This window comes from Chelon labrosus (genome assembly GCF_963514085.1).
Source record: "Chelon labrosus genome assembly, chromosome: 8".
NCBI classification, from domain to species: Eukaryota; Metazoa; Chordata; class Actinopteri; order Mugiliformes; family Mugilidae; genus Chelon; species Chelon labrosus.
In genome coordinates this window covers 22,457,968-22,476,920 of record NC_140358.1, presented here as the reverse complement: position 1 = coordinate 22,476,920, position 18,953 = coordinate 22,457,968, and the positions used below count along the sequence as shown (strand labels likewise).

At 42.7% G+C, this 18,953-nt stretch overlaps 1 protein-coding gene across 1 annotated transcript in view; it reads right to left on the bottom strand.

The window, feature by feature from the left end:
• The window catches only part of polr1a (RNA polymerase I subunit A), a 30,361-nt gene that overhangs the window by 7,620 nt on the left and 3,788 nt on the right, over window positions 1–18,953 (bottom strand). The window contains exons 9-31 of the mRNA XM_084550425.1: window positions 18,061–18,178; window positions 17,756–17,897; window positions 17,460–17,621; window positions 17,141–17,263; window positions 16,627–16,854; window positions 16,440–16,547; window positions 16,208–16,354; window positions 15,010–15,201; window positions 14,726–14,875; window positions 14,160–14,343; window positions 13,972–14,054; window positions 12,117–12,275; window positions 10,586–10,684; window positions 10,283–10,435; window positions 9,031–9,113; window positions 8,742–8,907; window positions 6,544–6,667; window positions 6,264–6,346; window positions 5,415–5,614; window positions 2,907–3,074; window positions 567–702; window positions 291–445; window positions 55–178 (exon numbers count right to left, since the gene is read on the bottom strand). Coding sequence (XP_084406551.1) covers window positions 55–178; window positions 291–445; window positions 567–702; window positions 2,907–3,074; window positions 5,415–5,614; window positions 6,264–6,346; window positions 6,544–6,667; window positions 8,742–8,907; window positions 9,031–9,113; window positions 10,283–10,435; window positions 10,586–10,684; window positions 12,117–12,275; window positions 13,972–14,054; window positions 14,160–14,343; window positions 14,726–14,875; window positions 15,010–15,201; window positions 16,208–16,354; window positions 16,440–16,547; window positions 16,627–16,854; window positions 17,141–17,263; window positions 17,460–17,621; window positions 17,756–17,897; window positions 18,061–18,178 — 3,287 coding nt within the window. The remainder of the gene's footprint in view (window positions 1–54; window positions 179–290; window positions 446–566; window positions 703–2,906; window positions 3,075–5,414; window positions 5,615–6,263; window positions 6,347–6,543; window positions 6,668–8,741; window positions 8,908–9,030; window positions 9,114–10,282; window positions 10,436–10,585; window positions 10,685–12,116; window positions 12,276–13,971; window positions 14,055–14,159; window positions 14,344–14,725; window positions 14,876–15,009; window positions 15,202–16,207; window positions 16,355–16,439; window positions 16,548–16,626; window positions 16,855–17,140; window positions 17,264–17,459; window positions 17,622–17,755; window positions 17,898–18,060; window positions 18,179–18,953) is intronic.

Here is an 18,953-nt window from a genome sequence, read left to right as displayed (position 1 = left end):
ATTTAAACATCCTAAGAGAATACTGAAGGGATAACAGGCTAATTAAAAACAGACCCCTCCTGTGTCAGCTGTTTCATCGGCATCATTGTCTCGGGGGGTGGCCTTCCTCGTCTCCACGGCGATGGAGGCCAGCTTGGCGGTGCGTTTCTTAATGGCGTCGAGGAGGAGACGGAAAAACCTGGACGGGGTGAGCGATGTGTGGAAGCCGAAGCAGATGGCGGGTAAATATTAGCTTACTTTTTAAAGGCTTAAACACAAACGCTAACAAAGAAAAAAAAAAACACACTCACCTAGTTTCCATGTAGTGAAGTATCTGATGGGGCGATAACAGGTTATCATCACAGTAGCGAGCAGCAGGCAGGAAGTGAAAGGTCACTCTGAACGTCCGCAGCTTTAGGTGATTTTCAATCCTCAGCGTCTCCACTACATCCACCTTCTGCAGAACCTGCAGGCAAAACAAGATAAATGAAAAGACTTGGCAACAGAACCTGAAAAACAAGGCAAGGTGAGTGGTGCAAAGACATGACTGAAGATAAAAAGGCGACTCAAGAGGAGATACTGCTTACCTCAGCCAGACACACCCTGGCGAGTTTCTTACGAAGCAGCTTAGCTTTCTTCAAAGCTTTCTTGTTGTTCAGCACGGGGATGCTCATCATGGGGGTTTTGATGTTGGAGCTGGCCACCATCAGGATCTCCCTTAGTCTGCAAGATGTACAGAAACAGTGAGGCACTATTTTGAGGACGGCAACGTACACATTCTAGCCAGAGAAGACAGATAAACGAGGCCCACAGTCTTAACATCTGTCCCCTAAGAGTTTCAACCCCGTTCACACCTTAATTATGAAGTTTGGACCATGACTTCCTTAGGTGTGCACCAACCACAAAAGTACTAATAGAAACCTAAACTCTCCACCATTTCAGACTAAAGAAGCTACTTGGATTAGTAACGTCTTCAAGAAACAAGTCCTTATCTCAGTTTTTTAATATACCATGACCTCGATGACTGAGAGCAGAGAAAATGTTTGGTATGAGGTGTCGGATAGAGGAAGTGCTGGGATTGCAATCGCTCTGTGAAATGTCACACCTCAGCTGTAATCACACATCCTCATAGAACAAATTTTGCATCTCATTTGTTTATCTGTGTCAGGAGGGATGCACCGCAATGAAAATTCTGGGCCGAAAACCGAAAATGAAGACAGTGTAGTGCTATTGAAATGAATTCTGTTGCAACCGACACATGTTTCTATTATTTTGACAACTCCATTTTAGTCAGTTGGCGAGTCGATCGCGATCGACGTACTGGGTACCCCTGCTTTGTGCCTTGGCACCATCACTGGGAATCTTCCTTGCTTGGATGTTTGGATTTCAGGTGATAAATTAAACCCGACATGGAGAAATTCTTTGCAGAAAAACGCCTCTTGAAATTTCAGCATTACGCGTTTTGCAAATCGCTATCAGTGGGTTTTTATATTATATATATATATTTTGTAATACGTCCACACCGCAGACATATTGACCATGTTTACATGGTCTTTAGTATCCCGGTTTTGATCGGGTTTTTGAAGTATCCCGTTTTTGTGTTTGTCCATGTAAACACCATATCCCGAATTCAGAAATCGGGATATGCCCATTTCCCGATTTCAAGAAACCCGGTTTTGCTACCTGGAGTACTCCGATAGAAGCCGGGATACTGGAGCATGTATACACCTTATCCCGATCTCTGACGGCTGCCCACTGTCTGCGCAGGCGCGAGTGACGCCAGGCGACGCACTAGATATACAATCAACATGGCGGCAACGAGAACTTCTCACTTTTGGAGCGACGAAGAGACTGAATTTTGCCTTAAAATAATGAAAGAACTCAACATAACTACGTGTTTAGATGGCAGAAAACACAGACATGCTTATGTATTCAAATCTGTTGCGGAAAAGCTACGTGATGCTGGTTTTCCACCTCGCACTGTTGAACAAGTTAGGTCGCGTTGGAAAACATTGAAAAAGATGTAGATACACGCATGCGCAGATAGGATGCAGCGATCAGAAAACGGGTTTCTGGTATTTATCATGTATACGGGGATATGAATAACCGGGTTTCTCTGTGTTCCATGTAAACACCATATCCCGGATATGCTCAAAGCCGGGATAAGCCTCAAAACCGGGATACTAAAGACCATGTAAACGCAGTCATTGGCAGTGTTGTTTCCACTGACTCTGATTTCAAAACTGAGGATTAACCGGTTTTAAGTCAGGAGATCAAATGTGAACAGTAGACAATTTATGTAATTTCCTGATAAAAAAAAAATAATATGTACCTGATCAGCCACAACATTAAAACCACTGACAGGAGAAGTAAATAACATTGACCATCTTGTGACAATTCAATGTTCTGCTGGGAAACTTTTGGACCTGGCATTCATGTGGATGTTACTTAGACATGTACCACCCACCTAGACCAGACCAGGCACGCCCACCCCATAGCAATGATACTCCTTGATGGCAGCAGCCATCCCCAGCAGGATGCAGCCTGACACCGGCACACGCACAAAAACGATTTAGGAACAACTAAAAAAAACATGAAAAACAGCACAAGGTGTAGACCTGGACACCAAATTCATTAGATCTCAAACTGATTAAGTATCTGTGGGATGATCCACCGAGGACCCTCCCCTCAACCCATAGGACCCAAAGGCCCCCCCACTAACAACATCCTGTTGCCAGACACCACAGGACACCCTCAGAAAGCCCACGTCCATTCTCTGATGAGTCACAACTGTTTTGGAGGCACAAGGAAGACCTACACAATATTATACACAACCGGTGTATACAGTATAGGTCAGTGCAATCTATACAGATTAAGTTAGACTAGCTAGTTTATAATGTAACATTTTCACGTAGAGGTGTAATTACCGAGGTATTCCCAAAGTTACGTTCATCTCTCCTCTGCCAGCAAAGTGGAAGGTGTTGAGGGTCATCTGGGTGGAGGGCTCGCCAATGGACTGAGCGGCCAGCAGACCCACCGCCTCACCTGGATCACACAGTGAACGCTGCCACTTATAATGCAGCAGCTGGCGAAGGCTGAGGGCACACAGAGAGGAATGACAATTACTTTACTTCCAGACAAGACAGAGAAAATGTCAGCGATAAGTAAAAATAGAGTACGTCAGCGGTTAAAGAAGCTGCTTTGTAACCGTTGGTTGAGTCTTGGATATCTCAAAGATCAGCAATAAAATTGATTTGATTGCATTAGTATTTTTTTAAGTAGTGCCAGATACTTCCTATGGACACCTTCATGGTCAAAAATGCCCCATAGACTTCCATTCAAACTATATTTTTAATCTCACTGCCATTACAGTATAAAACCATGCATTCTGCAATGTTAGTATTTCATTTTGAAGAAAAGTAGTGATATTTGACATTTTTATTGTATTTGATCAGATTCAACCATTTTCCTATTGTAGGTAGATGCATGAAATTCTTGTAAATTTCCCATTTATATTATGGAGCCATGTGACTACAAGGGGACCCAGGGAGAAAAAACAATATTGATGTATGAGGATTTTATGGCAGGTTCTTTGTGCGTGTACATTTTTGCCACAAAGGTGTCCAGAGGGTAGTTAATTTGAGGAGGGCATAAGGGTTAAATGAGAATGCAATCACTGGTTTATCTAATCAACAGACAAGTCATGTGCAATTCAACAGCAAACAACAATCTCAATGAAGCAGGTCTGCATCAACTTCCGGCTCTATGCTCCTGCTTAAACCAACTCAGGAAGTTTATGTGTGGTATTGACAGCAAATGCAAGGTCTTTGTGGTGGCTGAAGTAACACATGTGTACTTCTGTCTTTAGAAAACAGGCAACAAGAATGGACGGTCTCTAAATAAGGAAGGAAACCAAACGTTTATTTCAGCTACATTATTCACTTTCAGATTAAGACATTTGGCAAATTTTTCTATTAGATTTTCATAAATGGTTCATATGTATCGGGAAGCGCATTTGATGGCTCTATTCATTACACCAAGAAGTTTGCTAGAACCCTTTAAAGGAGAAATTAAATGTACATGTGTTAACCCTGGCACTGCAACCTGTATCAGGAATAACACCTTTGCTAAAGTCAAATATTAAAAAAGCTTGCTAAAAATCAAAGATTTAAGAAGTTTATTTTTCCTAATTTCTACCTAGCTTGCTAGTTAGAGGGTCGCTATTTTGAAGTGACGTCACTGTGTCGTGGAGTTGGTTGGATCCTTCAGCTACTGAAGGGAGTGAAGCATGTCTGATTCACTCCCTTCAGCTGCTGAAGGGAGTGAATCAGTGAATTCGCCCCCTTCAGTCCATATGTCACTATGTTTAAAAGGGGAACTACTGTTTTTTTACAACGTGGACCTTAATTCTGGCATAAAATACGATTGTTTACTCAACCATATAACTTCTGTGTAATTTGTAGTCCTTTTGGAGATAATTAGATCAGCGTATATCCATATAGTGGGAGTGACTGGGGCACTGAAACGCGGCCTCTAAATAACGCATTATCTGCCGCGAAACTCATTCATTTCACCAATATTTTGTTATCGTAAGCTAGGGGTCTGTAGATTGACCTAAAGACCCCGGATGTACTGTAGCAGTAGCAAATTATAGGTAAACAAGCCGACTGTCGCGAGTGCGCACAGCGCTCAGAGATGACATCATCCAGGTCAGAAGACATCATCCGGGGTCTGTAGGTCAATCTATGGATGGTGATAACAGGCAACTCCGGACTCGGGGAATAGCAGTAGAGTACGATAACAAAATATTGGTGAAATGAACGAGTTTCGCGGCAGATAATGCATTATTTAGAGGCTGCGTTTCGGTGCCCCAGTCACTCCCATTATACGGATATACGCTGATCTAATTATCTCCAAAAGGACTACAAATTACACAGAAGTTATATGGGTGAGTAAACTATCTTATTTTATGCCAGAAATAAGGTGCAGGTTGTAAAAAAACAGTAGTTCCCCTTTAACGACCTTTATATTTCACCGTGTGTTTTTCGCTGATCTTTCACTATCTGACTAAAACCATCTTACTTCCGCTGTCCGTCTTCCTCTAGCTCTATCTTCTCTCTTTCACTGTCTACCACTATCGTAATCGCCGAGCCAACCAACTCTCTGACTGCTCATGACTGCTCATGGCGGCGGCCATGCTAAAAGAGATATAACGGCCGTTATATGCTAACGTTTGTGATGTGTGTTATGTATTGTTGATAAGACCGGAACTCCATCTATCAAATGCTGTTTACTTGACTGAGTGCTTAATTTCCTCTTTCAGGTTATCACTAAGAGCATATACCGTGCAGATCTGTATGGGGTATAGGGCCACTGTCTCAACATGGATAATAAAAGAATGTTCTCATCTCATTTAAACACTCTCACACTCTTACCTGTGCGTGTCCACGCTGTCTTGACTCGAATTGCCTCGGCTCTCCAGGTATTTCTCTGTGATGCTGTGAAAGTTTTCAGACACAGATCCAAAGCAGACATCAGGCCTGAACAAGCCCAGCGAGGGCTCGGGACAACGCGAGGCCTTCTTGCTGTATTTTGATCTGCCGGCTCCATCCAGAGAGTGCCACTGCTGGATAAGCTGTGGAAGTTTAGAGGTCAGAGCTTTACTTTATACTGCACTGCAGGGTTGTTCAATTATAAATTCAGTGGGGACAAATTTTAAAATCCACAAATGAGCAGCGGTAAGCCGGTAAGCAGCGGGTCATGATAAATGTCAAACCAATATAGATCAATGTCATAAATAGAGATAACTTTTTATTCATAATCTTCCTTTTAAATTTGGATAAAGGCACATCAAAAACTGCATAAAAACACAATAACAGAACCTGAGGGAATAGAAATAGAAATATTTTTTTTACTTAATTAAAAAAAAGTAAAATAAACACACATAGGTTTGAAGTTTGAACTTGATAAGATGATAAACTAAACATGTATTTTGCAGTCCAGACAGGGTTAAATCGACAGTTTTCATTGTCAATTCTACATTTCAGAGTCGAAAACGACATATTTTAGCCTCGGTATCTTGGCGCTACTCAACAGCCAGCACTGCTAGATAAGCTTCAAAACACCGCGGAGGCTACGCGGAACCTGAAATCTTCTGAAAATAGTTGGCTCTGGGCCCCATGCGGCCTGCGGGCTGCTAAATTAATAGGCCAGCTGTATGTGGTGTGGTAGGAGGTGTGAATGCAAAACTAACTGATCATGTTCATTTTGTTGTTCATAAATACCTCTTTCAATACATCGGGGCCTCTTTCTGGTTCAGAGTGTTTTAGTTTTGCCAACTTCTTCTGGGAAAACAGCAAGAAGGCTCCTGATAGAGATTAAAAGACACAAACATCACATGAAAGATATTCACAAAGGAAACACACGAATTTGTAAATTTTCTGGATTCTCACTCTCAAATGAATGAATGCTTTTTGATCCAGAAACAACCCCAAGTGGCATTTCAGACACATTTTATTTCAGTCTTTAAAAAATAAAACTAGAATGCCAGACTTTGCTCTCTACCTGTCCGTGGACATGCCACCTCTCTCTTTGCCTTCCAGCGCTGGATGGTTGTAAAGTGTCGACTGGCGGTCTGAGGGTCCAAGCGCGCCAAAATCTCGTCAAGACCCTGGGACCTCTTGATGACCTAACAGGAACAGGAAACACACGACTGGTTCGTGAAAATTGCTCGGCTGTGTGGTTTATTCAAACATTGGAGACAGCAAAACATAAAAGGAAGGAATTTCCACTGTGTCTGAAGCTGAGGCGCATCAGTTTAAAAGTGTTGACACAGAAGGAAGTAGTGGTGGATGGTTTACACAAAATGAAAGCATTAAATCAGTCAAGAGGTCAACAAAAAAGAGCTCACTTTCTTAAGACATTGCCATATACTGATGAAACACCAGAGAATGTAGGGAAAAAAGTCAAAGAGAGAAGTAGCACATCAGCGTGAAGTTAAAATTACTTAAATCTTATAGATCTGGAATATTTATTGTGCATGTTCGAATAATGTGATTAAATAAAAATGAGGAAAAGCGTGAATTTCTAATTTTCTGTTTCATATATTGACTCAACAGTCTGAACCAATTTTACAGATAATAAATCTCAAAACTTCTTAACAATTGAACACTCGCCTTTGTCTCTCCCTTTGTTTTTCTACATGTGTTGCTGTCTTACTGTTTTTTTTCTTTATCTAATATCTTTTCATGTGTAACTCTCTCATCTGTCTGCGCTGTAGAGTTGCAACGTGTAGCACCTGAAATGCACGGACTTGATTAGCTGAGTGCCATCATGTGGGGTGCCTTTGCATGCGACTGGTCTGTGGTGCATTTGCCCCTGTTTGGTTTACAATACTGAAAGCTGGGGTGGTTAAAATAAATAAAGCGCGAAGTCACGTAGACAGTACAGGCAAAGATGGAGAGCGGAACTGCTTCTCTAAAATGAAGCCAAAGCAAGTAGAGCTGCCCCTGGTGTACCCTCTAGCTGCAGTATAGGTAATAAGCTCCACCCCCTCCATGTTAACGGATGGGACCAAACTAAAACACTAAAGTACACATCAAATAATTATTTTCAAAGATGGTTTCTGTCATTTTAGGTATTTAATGTAGTGTTGATGCATGTTCAATTGTCAGTTTTTTGGAAACGTTTCGTTTTAGTCAGCTATCTGACGCTATAGAAATAGGATGCGACATAATGGCGACTACCAGTTGCTATGCCAACAGCTCGATATCGCAGCTCTGCTTACGGCACAGACTCTGGCTCCAAAATCGCAAGATGGCGTATCTCCGGGAAAATAGCGTCAGTTTGGCTAATGCAAGGAGGTGAGGACACATTGTCCATATTAATATACAGTCTATGGTAGACACCATCACTGGTCGTGCTCAGAATGAATCCAGCCCTATCAGATCTGGAGACATTTTTATTTGTAAGTAAAAGTTCAAATATTACTTCCTCTGGAGAGTCATAATATTCTCTTCTGCCGTAAAAAGTGGATTATGGCAAGTCTTTTCAGTTTTTACAGTAATAATTGAAGCAGTGGTGCAACTGGAACTTATCTAATGACTTAAGCAAATAAAAAAACAATATGAGGAAAAGATATTTCAGTTGCCTCAGGGCAAAGGTGTGGCCTAAGCTAAAAAAATAAGTTCTGGTTGTGTGTTCTGGGTTGTTTTTAGTATTGTTTTCTTGAAATACACTAATTACATTAAAATAACGCGCTTCTTTGTAGATACTGGCCCTGCAGATCCCATTGACGCGCTTGCTATACTGTACCTCTAACATTTGTTATTATCTAGTGTCTTTAATTCTTCTCCTTCCCGATTCCTCAGAGGCTCAACAAGTGCGAGAGACGCCCTGTTCAGACCATGTGTCCTGAGTGATCGGGCCCAGACGACCTCCAAATTTGGTCCGAGCACCTTCACACCTGCACACCTGGTCTGACCATTTATGATCAGATCACTCAGGATACATGCTAATATTAGGTCTGAACGGAGCCAGAGAAAATACTTGACTTCTTAAGCTAACAGCAGTAGATGTTTGTGTGTAGTACACATTTATCCCCAGTGGCCACGTTGGAGCGCCGTGGGGCCCATGAACTACACCTTCACTGTGGCAGCCATTTTGGCCAGTGGCATCCACTGAGGAGGAAGCACTGAATTTGACAAAGCTGCAATCCTTCACCATCCTATCCCATCAGCACTGTTAATTCTGCTTTGTGGTACCTCATAGTTGTCTTCTATGAAGGAGAACTGTCTCGGCTGCAGGAACTGAGTCTTGGGGATGTCCAGTCCATCTTCACCGTACAGGAACTGGACAACAGATCCGTCGCTGTCCCTCACGGTCAGATCATACTGCACTACCAAGCCCTCCAGATGCTTTATAATACATCTGCATAGAAGAGATGCAAGATGATGAGGGAAGAGAACTATAACGTTTAAGATATGTGAATGGCATAAGGTATTTTTTCCCATTTCAGGAGTCTGGTATCTTCTTTATTGAAGCTTATGTTACCTCTGCAGATATCCAGATCTGGAGGTTTTCACAGCTGTGTCGACGAGTCCTTCTCTGCCAGCCATACAGTGAAAGAAAAACTCCTGAAGACAACAACAGGAAATAAATACAGACAGACAGAAATATATTTAATGAAGTGGAAATAAAAGTTAGGGAAGTTCAAGGGATAAAGTTGCAGATAGTGGCACAGCTGCTTCCGCAAACGTTCTTTTATTTTTTACATTCATTCATTCATTCATTCATCTTCTGTAACCGCTTGTTCCTGTTAAAGGTCGCGGGGTCTGCTGGAGCCTATCCCAGCTGTGAAAAGTGGGGTACACCCTGGACAGGACGCCTATTGCAGGGCTCATTCTTACATGTTACTGTGATTTAGATCTCCTTTTAAATGGATAAGACCAGCAATCTACACTCAGTGACCAGTGATGAAAAAAAAGGCAAAATCCGTTTTCAGGAAAAGACAAGAAATTAAAGATTTAAAACATTAAAACAGGATGCAGTCTGACACAGGAACACACACAAAAATGGTTTAGGAACAACTTTAAAAAAAAAAAAAAAACATGAAGAACAGCAGAAGGTGTTGACCTGGCCTCCTAATTCACTAGATCCCAAACTGATCAAGTATCTGCGGGATGATCCACAGAGGCCCCTCCCCTCCACCTATAGGATCCTAAAGCCCCCCCACTAACGACATTCAACATTCACACAGAGAGAGAGAGAGAGAGAGGCTGAACAGAGCTGAGGGAAGGATTAATGCAGTCAAACACAAAGAGGTCCTTGAAGAAAACCTGCTCCAGAAAGCAGTGACCTGACAAAAAGGCAGCAGTTGCCGTTGGAGCACAATGCTCAAACAAAGAAAACTGTCAAGAAAATGCATGAGTGGCTTCAGGACAAGTCGGTGATTGTCCTTGAGTAGCTCAGCCACAGTTTGGACTACACCCAAGCCTTAGTAAAATGTAACCCAACAAGACTTGCAGATGCTGCAAAAGGGTCTTATTTGAAGCTCTAAATACAGTCTTAATAATGAGTTTAATTTTAGATTTATCATGTATTTGCAGAAAAATCTATTCATCATTATGGTTTATTGAACGTAGAATGACTATGTTTATCCATTTAAAATTAAACGTGTGGAAAACCGAAGGGGTATTAATAGTTTCTGAAGTGGTTGCATAAACGGTAAGAGGCTTCCCAGACCTCAACAGGAACAAAAGTGTAAAAGCAACTTTTAAACAAAGACACAGCTCACTCATGGTACCTGTGGTTTGATGCCTGTGAGGAATCTTCCAGAAACGAAGCCCCCAGCACCAGGCGCTGGGTCATATGGTTGGAAGCATGGCAAGAATTTCCCAGAAGGCATCAGTGGAGGCCTACGTCCCTCCAGCTCAATCTGCCCCAGTAGGCATGAGATCTAAAAAACACACACACACACACACGAAGAAATAAAGACGCACAGATCAGTTTAATTGAAGCTGAACAGAGTGATGTTAATGACGTGGGGCGCAAAATCAGTGGAGTGTGATGTTAGAATATTCAGGGGAGCGTGTGTGCAAGCATGTACCTGCATTGTGTTCACAGTAGATCCCTTGGCTCCCGACTGGACCATCAGTTGGAGGTTGTTGTCTGGAAAGGAGGTGTGCAGTCCAAGTGGCATACACACCTAGAAAGACACATGACAATATGTCATCAGAGAGGACATCTAAACCTATATTATACATTTATTATTCATTAATTAGATAATCCTCGTGGCTCCACACTGGTCTGTGGGGGACGCTGTGATGCCGTCTACACAGAAGAGACATACAGCAACTGTAAGTTGAAACTAAGAACTGCCACATATCACGTTGGTGCCATTGTTCAGAGCTGACAGAATGAATGGAGGCACACTTCAGCGTGCGGTAATCGGAGACTGGAAAAACGGTTCAGCACAACAAAGATGCACAGCATGAAACCAAAACATAGGAACGCTTCCAGACTCTTACTGTCTGTGAGCGTCACAGATAAAGATGATGGAGGTTTACTGAGGCTTCCGCTTGCGTGCAAAAGTTGTAGAGAATAAACCCAAGAAGACCCAAAGCTGTAACTGCAGCCAAAGGAACTTCTATAAAGTACTGAATAAAGGGTCTGAACACTTTAAACTAACTAAACGTTTTCAGTAACTGCTGATCAGTCGTCTACAGCAGCTTGGAGGAATTTTAGTCCAGAACTGTCTCAGTTCAAAGATATTGCTGGGTTTCCTCACATGAACTGTTTGCTCCAGGTCCCTCCACAACATTTGGACTTGGACTTAGCCTTTCCAAAACATTAATTTTGTTTTTATATAATAATTTTTTTGCAGAACAACCTGTGTGCTTTGGGTCGTTGTCCTGCTGCATGACCCAGTTTCTCTTAAGATTCAGAGGTCATGACATTTTCCTGGTCCAGATGCAGCAAAACAAGCCCAAACAAAGACTTTAAGGGACTTCATCTGCTTATTTGCTGATCGGTAAATAAACTTTTATCCCTACACTTTAAGAGATTTCTTACACCTGGCACTATCACACGGGAATGTTTGGTTTTTGACATTCCCAAAAGCATTTTGGTCTTCTGGAAAGTTTTCCGCAGAAGAAACAAATGTGTTCCCACTCTCTTTCACCTGGTCGGCCAACATAGACTCATACAAAAAAGGTCAGAGCAGTCTTTGTTTCCTCAGGAGGCTAAGGTCGTTTAATATCTGCTGGAAGCTGCTGGACATGTTCTACCAGACTATCGTTGCCAGTGTCCTCTTCTATGCCGTGGTGTGCTCGGGAGGTAGCATTAAGAAGGACGACACCTCGCGATCGGACAAGCTGATAGATAAGGTGGGCTCTGTGGTAGGGGCAGAGCTGGAGTCCCTGACATCGGTGGCAGATGAAAGGACCTTGAGGAGTTGAGGAGGTCGTTTGTCTCTAAGGCCATACGACTCTACAACGCCTCCCTGTGCTGCTGCCACTACTGTATATTCTTTACACATCTATCTATCTATGTATGTAAAAGGAGGTAGTGTATGGTCACAGTACTGCACATTAGTAGCATCAGTAATGGTGGTAGAATAAATAGCATTGACAGGTGACCTTGTTAATATCGTTGTTCACTTGGTTGGCCACTTCCTTGAACTTGTGGTCGGCCATACTGAAGTCTCTCTGGTCTGGGTTGAGGTGAGCGTCCTGCCATCGACTCCGAGCCTCAGCTTGGTCAACATTGGAGGGCAGGTTGAACGCTGCCTGGAGAGCCTGAGAGACAGAAAGGACGAGAATATTCAGTTAGGGTTTAAATGCTGGGTTTAAATTACAGTTAAGGTTGTATTTATAGCTGCAATCCATGGCATCGGGAAATGAGCTGACTTTGCGTCCAGGGTAAATTTGAAAAGGGAACTGGGTCAAACACAAAAACCACTTGTGTGGTTCCAACCAAGGTCATATGGTCACAGAGCCATCACTGAACAAGACACTGAAATAATAAACAAATAAAAAAGCAATAGATACGATAATCCTTTATTTATACCACAGTGGTGGACCACTTTTCTTTAGCAAGATGTTTTTACATTCATTTTTGCTTGTGGTCTTCTAATACCAGAAGTTTTTGTCGAAGCAGAACCAGGATTCCGCTAAGAAAACCGAGCATAAATATGCACAAATATACATATACATACTGTATATCTCATAGGGGTATAATGGTACATATATTTGTATTGAACTGTTTCAGTACAGGATGCTCAGGTACAGGGTTGTGCACGGGTGATGTTCCTGGAATGGAAATTGTGTGTGTTTATTTTCTGCCCGCAGCTACCCATGCAGCCCATGTGGGTCACGGCTACCGCTAGCGATAAACCAGAGCTTTAACGCCCTCCATTGTCGCTAAAGTCTCCGGCCTGGGAACGTTTCGGCTTCCTGGTTAAATACTGCAACAGAGAAAGATCAGTGGATAAAACGAGGGCAGTGTGCCGCCACTGTTCAGCTGATATCGGGTACGTTTCCTGTCAAACATGCTAACTAACCTGAAACTGCACCACCCGAGTGTGAATATCACTGCTGTGAGGAATTTATTTTTATATTTGATATATATTGATAATATTTTATTCATTGGAAAGCTTATTTTATATATATATATATGTAGTTCGTATTTTATTTAACTTATTACCAGGCAGCATTTTGCAACAGTATTCTATTTTTATTTCATATTTTGTATAATGTTAGAATAAATTGTTGGTTTACAAATAATAAACATGCAAACAAACAACAAGCAAACTCGGGTTTTGCATTCTGTTCCCATACTGTAACTAAAACTAACCGACCCGTGACCTCACAACCGAGGTACGCATCGAACCGTGAGTTTTGTTATCGCTACACCCCTACTATCTCATATGTAAATATATATTTATCTCAAGACCACATATTTTCTGGTTATTTTGGACGCGTATATTTAGGTTATACTGGCATTTCAAACCAGTTTATTGGTTCTGCATTTGGGTGAAACGCCCAAGACAGAGCAGAAAACACAAAATAAAGACTGAATAGGTCTTTCATGAAGCAGAAAAGTTTAAGTTCAGCCAAAGCAGGACAATACAGCTGTTTGTGTGTAGTACATATTTATCCCCAGTGGCCACGTTGGAGCGCCGTGGGGCCCATGAACTACAGCTTCACTGTGGCAGCCATTTTGGCCAGTGGCTTCCACCGAGGAGGAAGCACTGAATTTGACAAAGCTGCAACTTAGGTTTTAGGTTTTATTTGTTTGCACAGTTAAAAAATTACACAAGTAAGAGTAACAATTATAACGATTTGAAGTGCAGGAAGAGGCGAAAACTCGAAGAGCTTATCACATGCCTCCACCTAACAATAAAATATTATATCATACTTAAGAAAACAAAATGTACAAATGCACTTTCTAAACGTATTACACTATACATGACTGATGAAACATTTAACTCACTTTGGTGCCAATCTTCAATGACTCTTCGATGATTTTTTTCCTCCGCATGTTGGCGCCGGGTTTCACCAGGATGTCCTCCACACCTGGAACGACAAAAAGAAAAAACACTTATTCTCACGTCTCCTACATTCAGCAATGACTTACAGAGTGTAGTGTTTCTAATATTTCAGTGAATGTGTGTGTGTTACCCAGAGTGAAGCCTCTGTAGAGCTGCAGGTACGCAGTGAAGAGTCGAGCCAGGCAGCTGAGCAGTTTGCCGCTGGTCTCCCCTCCGTACAGCTCGTAGCAGCAGTGGACCAAACCGTAGGCTGAGGAGCCATAGTGAGCTTTGTCCAGAACCCCGACTAACAGCTCGCCCTGACGAATCACCACCTAAGGAACAGAAAATTGTAAATCGTAGGGCTTCTCCAATCAGTATTTTTGCAGCCCATCACCAACGGATGGTTTGTAGTGAAGTGTCACTGTCGGATACCGATCACAGGCTCTGTCTGAAGCCGCTTCAGAGAGTACTCGGCAGGAGCGGAAAAGCAGTTTTTGTTGTCTTGGACAAAAAAATCTGTCCACTATGAGGGACAACTGGCTCTAGTAGGTAGAGCATTCATAGCATAGTTCATGGTATTTTCCCTGGGGTCGTGGGGCCTCAAAGTTCTGCTGCTCTGGAGACATCACAGAGCAGACCACATATCTGAGACTTCAGTCCATCTTGGATGAGCCCTCAAAAGTTATTAGTCTTTTGCCCAGTTGTTGTATTTACCTGTGAGTCACACATCTTGTCAGGAAAATATCCCGGAGCAGCTCGTGGTGGGTCTTGGATCCACGCCTTGCTGGGGATTTTTGATTTGCCAACCAGGTTGAGGGGTACAGCTTTCTCCGGGATAACATTCAGCAGAAGTGTAGACACCACCTGCAAGAAACATCACATACACAGGTACGTCATATTATTTTCTTCTATAGACTACAAGACAAAAACACTGAACATCTAACGTGTTTCCGTCAGGTTTAAACGTCACAAAGCAGCACCAAAGGCTCATGTCTCACCTGTTTTCCTGTCCAGAGCTGCTGCGGTTTGAATATGGCTGGCGGCAGTAACTTGACTCTGCCCGGTTTGTCAGTCAGTCCCCTGTACACCAACTCAGTGTACTGGTCTTTGGTAAAGAAACAGCCTCGTATCGTCATCCTCGTTCCTGACACCATGTGGTCCTGGATCAGACCGGCTAAAGGTTTACCATCCTGAAGAAAGAGAGAGAGAGAGAGAGGAAAAACCTGAGTGATGACCAGAGCAATGTGAAGACTACAGAGATGTAATATGCCTGTTGCTTAGTATATTCTGTCACTGGATCATCCCACAGATACTTGATCAGTTTGGGATCTAGTGAATTTGGAGGCCAGGTCAACACCTTCCCAAAGCGTTTTTGTGTGTGTTCCTGTGTCAGGCTGCATCCTGCTGGGGATGGCTGCTGCCATTTAGGGGTGTCACTGCTATGGGGCGGAGGGGGGGCCTGGTCTGGTCTAGGTGGGTGCTACATGTCTAAGTAACATCCAAATGAATGAATGCCAGGTCCAAAAGCTTCCCAGCAGAACACTGTATTGTCACAAGATGGTCAATGTTATTTACTTCTCCTGTTAATATGTAACCTGTTTAAAACCTAAATGAAGTATAATAAACATCAAATTTGTCACCAGCATATATAACCAGGGGTTTTATGGCTTCCACATAATCATAAAAAATATTTAGCACATAGGAACGAGTCTACACCTAAATTAAAAATGTAAAAAAGCTGGGACGAACCGATCTATTTTTAACTAAGCTTGTAAAGTCTTCTCACTAAACAGTCTACAACTGCTTGTTCAGAGGCACGTTTCTTATTGCTATTCACTTTAACATATAGACATCGTCGTGAGAAGAGTCAGCTCAGTTAAGAAGAATGAATCTTCATTGTTAATGAGTAAAGCGGAAGCTGACAGTTTTAGGAAGTTTCACATTTAACTGATCCAAAATTTCAACACAGCACAGATTATAAATTTAATTGAGAATTGAGAAAACCTTTATTAGTCCCGCAATGGGGAAATTGCAATAGTGGGGGGAGGAAAAGGGGAAGAAAAACAAGAGGAGAGGGGAGGAGAAAAAAAGCAGCTCCCAGACTACACTCATCAGGGGGAGTAGAGTGTGGGACCAGGAAAATCTGGGATTCAGCTTTGTTGACCAAGTCAGACTGTTTAAATAAGCCGTACGCACCTTGGGGACCAGGTACTGCTGGTGGGTGCTGACTAACGTGTAGGCCTCTGCTCTGCCCAGCTCATTCTGAGGGAAGTGAGCGTTCATTTCGTCCCCATCAAAGTCAGCATTGTACGCCTTGCAGTTGGCATAATGGAGCCTCAACACCTGTGATATTAAGATCAGATAAAGCAGATTAAAAAAACAAAAACACGACAGACAATAATAGAAACCTGGAGGGGTGAGATCTTACCTTCTCTCCTGGTAAGATGCGAGCACAGTGGGCTTGTATGGAGGGTCTGTGTAGAGTTGGCTGTCTGTTGAGTAACAGAACATCTCCATTCTTTATGTGACGATTAACCTGATAAACAAAAATAAAAAAGTTATACGAGGCTATATCGTGTCTCCATAAACGATTACAATCAGAGATTAGGACTTACTATCTTCATGGGCATCTTGTGAGGACCCGAACAGGGCGTCAGCAGTTGCTTGGCAACCGCTTCCCTCTGCGCAAGGTTGGTTGGCGACAGGATGGTTTTCCTGCCGTCCTCGTTTATCACCATGGAGGCGCCAGGGTGGACGTTGGGGCCGTTGAGAACGGCCTGACGGAGTTCCTTCACGTTCCACGGAGTGACTGGCTGGGGGTAGGTCAGCTTGGTGGCAAAGACCTGCACGAAGACACCAGACAGAGACGAGGTTGTTTGATGGTGGAACAAACACCGCTACAGCTACGAGGACAAAGCTAGATGTTGCCTCAAGAGAGTTAGCTATGCTCTCTTTAGATTTACCCCCTTGAAGTTGTATGTTCCTACTATCTAGTCTGTCTATATATGTAGTGAAGACTGTGATGGAATTTACTAAAAGTGTTTTTGCACATTTCTCGTTCACAAAAATGGGACAAACTTAAGACACACTCAGGAGGGACGGGAATAAAAGCGACCCGGTCATATGTACCATAGGTATCCCGATCTCGTTGGTTCCTATGTACATGTCTGGGCAGATGACAGATCGCGCGGCGTAGTCCACTCGTTTACCCATCATGTGTTTCCGAAACAATCCGTCCTTTTTCTCCAGGATCTGTCAGGAGAGAAGAACAGCACATGATGAAACGTGAGGTATAATTTGATAACTGCTCATCTGGGGTTTTTTTGTGGTGTATTATCAGTGGCAGGCTGTCGGGGCCAGCAACTCTTCTATGCTGGCCTAATCTTTATCAAAATCACTTTTCAAGTTATGGCTTGTTTGTCTCTCAGCTGCACAGTTTCTGTGATACCTGTCTGATTCCGGGGTATTTCTCTGTCATCAGTTTGTCCATGTCACTGTCAAAGACGATGTTAACGTGGCTCTGCAGGCGGATCCACATGTTGTAGAGTTTGTCTGTCAATGTCCCTCCAGGGATCGCAGACAGAAAAGTCTGGTCTGCCTGTTCTGGGGCCTGAGAAGAAGAAGACGTATAAGATCAAACAGGAACATTATTACATCACCGTTTGTATTAAAGAAACTAGATGCTTTAACTGGGTCTGCTCAGCTTTATGCCTTCTTGTGCATGAAAACGAGACGTCCTCTCACCTCTGCCTCCTCGGTTATTTTCTCCCCCGCTATGAGAGCCAGAAGTTTTCTTATGTTTCCGCAGTCCTTCATGACGGCCTGCATGTTGACCGTCTGACCGTTGGTGAACATCTGGTCGCCCAGTCGATTGATTGGACGATACCTGGTGAGGAGAGAGGAGTGTGTGTCAGATCGCATCCTCCAAAAGTTGAATCACTGCCTTTTGGTCACGGTTTCAACATAAACTGAACATTAAAACAGTGCAGACTGTTATATATATATATATATGTATATGTTATGTCATATATATATATTTTTTGTTGTACCTGCAAGGTGGCACCACCAGCAGCTCCAGGAAGAAGAGGTCAGGATAGAAACCTTTCTCTTCATCCTTTGACGCCACGTTCTCCTCCAGCCCAGAGAACAGACACTTCAGGAAGAAGCCTGGAAGCAAAAGATGAGATATGGATTACATCTTCGATTGCTAGTGCTCATCACATGCAAAAAATTCTCCCATTTTGTTTTCTCAAAACTCTGCGGAAAAGATCACAGTGATAAAATATGAGGTAGAGCACTGCGACATGAAATGACAAATAAGGAAAATACATATTTTCTATGATTGTATCTTCATGGCTGTGATAAACCAAGCTAAAGGTTGGCTGGTGAGTGTTCGACACTAATTTTCACTTGTCGCACGCTCTTTGCATCAGTGTGACTCCTGTGAACAGCATTTAGTCTGACTGTTGAATTGGCCTGTGACAGATATCACTCCGATCTGCTGTTCCGCTATAAGAGCGAAGCGAGCAGACACGGGAGGCTCATCTTGTTTTTTCACTTTATCTCATCTTAACCTGCAGATGTCAGCTGTGTACAATAGTTTAAAGCTCTTCCCAGCTACCTCATTGCTCTCTTGTTTTTCCCTTTTTGAATGACTACTGCCACCTGCTGGTTATTTCCTCTCACAAAGACACAATACCATGGACTGTAAGTAAAGATGGGACCACGAAAAAAGCTCCTCAAAAGTGAAAACAAAGCAAGTAGAGCTCCTCCTAGTGACTGGCTGCAGTATCAGGAATTGGGGATGCATTGTCCATATTTATATACAGTCTATGTGCAGTACATGGCCTTAGACACCACTAGGGCCTTTAGACATTAAAAACCATTTCTTCATGTGCTTTTTTTTTTCTGATAAGACTCAAGTGGTCCTTGCAACGAGACT